Here is a 3,722-nt window from a genome sequence, read left to right on the forward strand (position 1 = left end):
TTTTGCTTCTGATGAGCTCACTCTTCTCCTTTGTCCCTATGAAGCTTGTTTGCCAATCCAATTCAAAATGCTGGAGCTCTATGACAATATATTCTGATGCTTCTACTTAACCCCAGGGAATTTTTCTTCGTGCGATGAAGTTCTGCAAGATTCAGTTGGCGGACGCAGGAGATAATCCAAGTGACAATAATAATTATTACTAACACCAGAATTTCGGCCAGTAATTCGACGAGCAGGTCGTAGGAGAGACGGTGAAAGTGCCTAGAGCCCAAGAACCATAGAAGAACCTAGTGCAGCACCACACCGTAAACATCACATACCACCATTATCGATCAAAGTCAGCCTTCCATGCACGTCAGCACCAACTATGCCTGGCTTCAGCCTAAATCTGTGACAAGTGCGAAAACAAAGACTTGGCAGAAACAACGAGCTTCTTCCCAGAGAGAACCAGGAACTTGAAACTCTAGTTTTGCATATATGTTGCAGACTGGAGCTCAACTTGTACCACATGTAACCCAGATAAAAAATGTCTACAACCCTCCTAAATTACAACCAATTTTACATACACCGCAACCCATTTAGATATCCTCCAGTCACCAAAGAGGTTCCTGAACAGAAGACTACATGGTCCCAGAGACACTTATACATCCACAGAAAGAAGGTAACTTAGGCAACATCTCAAACACGAGCAGATGAAATGCTCCAGCAGTCTTCTACTCTTCTGCTCACCATCAATAAGAGCTTATTGTTCATATGCCAGCAGACAGCAATGCCTTCATCACAGGTCAATTATTACATGTCGCTTCCAGTACGGCGGATGAATTTGCAGACTGGTGAAAATAAGCTGGCCTCACTTATCCAGTTATTTCATAAATTTTAGAATCAATATCTTGGTTCTTCAAATGTTTTCTCAACTGGAGTTATTTCACTGTGGAAGCACTCCGATACATCCCCGTCATTGCACTAGTGATCTTGCCACTGGAGTGCCCAATCTGGAAGCTCCCAGACCTCCTGGGACGGGGCGTGAACAGCGAACCGAGCATCTTTTCCAAACCATCGACAGTATACTTTACATACTTGCTAGCACTTGCATCCTGCTCTACGAGTGGTCCGTAGTTCTGCATGTAACTCCGGTAAGGGGGAACTATTGCCTGTATCACAAGGTCACATGTCTCCCTCCTCAAGTCCTTGTCCGGTATGATCCACGCTGACTGTTCGTGGAACATCTCACTGAATCTCGCATTGAAAGTTTTAAGGCGCTGCTTCACGAGGTCCTTTGCTGTGGCACGGCCCTTGGAGAACAAGATTAGGCCCTCCCGGTTGAGCAGCGGCGAAAGCGCCCCCCAGCTATCCCTCATAAACACCGTCAGATAGAAATCCTTAAACTTTTCATGGTCCCTGATCCACACATCACCCAAGAGTTCAGCCAGCTTAGTAGCCTTGACATGCTTATAGAAATGCCAGCGTGTGTTCATCATGAAGATGTATGACTGAATCTTATTCCCATACGCCTTCGACCAAACATCAAAGTTGGCTTCAAGGGCCTTGACAATGTTGAGCACTGCGACAGCAAGCATCTTGTCACTGAACACTTCCTTGCGCCAACTGCGGTGGATGGTGAGCACCTGTGCAAGCACAGGCCTGTATTTCTCACCAAGGAGCCGGTTGCAGTAGTCGACGATAAAAGTGACCAGGCGTGGCACACCCCCATCGGCTGGGGGAGGCATGTGTCGCTGCAGCTCCACCTGCACGATCAACTCCTCAAAGATCTCAACAGAGCCATCCACCAACAACTTCACAAGGTCCCTTGTCTCGCACTGAATATCCGCACACACCTTTCCGCCGAACAACCGGTTGAAATCCAACCTCAGCTTATTCAAAGAATCAAAGACCTCAAGCAAACGCAAGAGCTTGATTGGGTCTTTCTTAGCATCCGCAGCGGCACGACCAAACCTCAAAAAATCAAGAACACTAGCTCGCGACGCTATCTCGGCGAAGCAAACTGATGCATCATCCTTGTGCTGCCCAAACACCTTGGCGCAGAGCTGACGCTCAGACTCGAGGAGGCGGCGCACCACAAACTCCAAATGCCGCCCCCACAACTCGACCCCAGGGCCTAATTCCTGGGCGTCGTCAGCTGGATTGTGCAAGTAATCGAGGCCGAGCGCATGGAGGCTGGCACTCACCACACCGTCGCGTGCATCGGCATACAGAGAGATGCAGCGGTCTTGCCGGCCATTGGCCAAGAGGCGGTCGAGAATCGGGCTGAGCTTGCGGACGGCGGCGGTCGGGACGCGAGCCGGCGCGGTGGACGCTGGGGTGGCGCCGTGCTGCTGCATCGCGAGCGGCGTGGAATGCTCGGCGAGGAGGCGTCGGAACTCCGCCTCGAGCACGTCGAGCGCGGCCGCCAGGAGGCCGCCGTCGAGGTACCCGGAGGGGTTCTTGAGCCCGTCCAGGGCGACGCCGACCTCGGCGAGGAAGCGCGGGTCGGCGAGGTCGTGGTCGCCGAGGTACTCGACGATGTCGGCGAGCCACTCGGCGGCGAGGCCGCAGTTGCCCGACAGGAACCGCAGGGCCTCCTCGAGGCGGCCGAGCACGGCGAGGTACCCTGGGAGGTCCCGCGCGGCGGCGCCGGCCTCGAGCAGCGGCGGCTCGAGCCCGTGCACGGCGTCGAACACCTTGAGCACGGCGGCGGCGGGGCCCACGGCGCGGTCGATGTGCGGGCCCGCCGCCGCGAGCTCGGCCATGGGCGCCCGGATCGGGCGCACGGCCGCCTCCAGCGCCGGCAGCGCCGCCTGGATCTCCTCGAGCCGCGGCCCCCCGCGCGCCAGCGCCTGCCCCATCGCGCGCGACCGCTCCAGCCCGGTCCGCAGTGCGCGCGCCGCCGCCGCCACGCTCGCGGCTGCCCTGTCGTCGACGTCCTGATCCATCGCGCGCGTGGCGAGAGAGGGTGAAAGAACCTGACGCTCCGCTCCGGCGGGGAGCGCAATGAGGGAGCGTGATCCTGGAGTCCGGATCCCTCCCTCTCTCCTCGCGATGGAAACGGCTGGCTGCTCTGGGCGTCCGGTGGAGCGAGAGGGAGTGGGGTTTCTTCGCCGGGTTTAGGTTGGGAGGAGGAAGAAGCTGTGTGCGGAGGGCGAAGGGAAAGCGGAGGAAAAGGGAGGAGGGGGCGACGAACTTTTGGCTTTGGGGCGTATGCAGTGCACGGGCAGAATGCCGCGACAATTTTCGGGGTGATCGACAGGAGGATGGCGCTTGCGTTTTCGTTTAGGTGATGTCAGAGGAGATTTGGAGCATCCAAAGGAAAGGACCGCGGTCGTCAACGAGCTGAAGCCAGATTTTTTTACACTATTTTTCTATCTGCTCACCGACGCCGGGCACATGCGCTAAACCAGCAAATAAACCATTTTTTTTCTTCATTGCGTGGAGTTTTACGAGAAATGGTTTGTTCACGGTTCGATCTGCCTATTTGAAGGAATGGAACCAACAACATGGAAAGAAATTGCAGTACATAAACGGCATGGGTAGAATCAATGTCAACCCTATTCAGGAGAAGATTTGGAAATTGTCTTGTTCGGCAAAGATAAAAATCTTTATTTGGCGTACATTGCATGATACCCTCCCATGCCCCTCATGCACGAATGAACCGGAAGACACGAAACACGTATTGTTCCTCTGTCAGAAGGCAAAAGAAGTTTGGAACAAACTGGGATGGGCAGGGT

At 54.6% G+C, this 3,722-nt stretch overlaps 1 protein-coding gene across 1 annotated transcript; it reads right to left on the minus strand.

Annotated features, from left to right (window-relative positions):
- Positions 1–413: 413 nt before the first annotated feature.
- LOC125515182 (exocyst complex component EXO70A1-like) lies at positions 414–3,260 on the minus strand. The gene has a single exon (XM_048680619.2). It carries the CDS (start codon positions 2,928–2,930, stop codon positions 921–923), a length of 2,010 nt encoding a protein of 669 aa, XP_048536576.2. The 5' UTR covers positions 2,931–3,260; the 3' UTR covers positions 414–920.
- Between the last annotated feature and the right edge of the window lie 462 nt (positions 3,261–3,722).

Source organism: Triticum urartu, chromosome 6A (assembly GCF_056163025.1).
Source record: "Triticum urartu cultivar PI428250 chromosome 6A, HENAU_Tu73, whole genome shotgun sequence".
In the NCBI taxonomy this organism is placed as follows: Eukaryota; Viridiplantae; Streptophyta; class Magnoliopsida; order Poales; family Poaceae; genus Triticum; species Triticum urartu.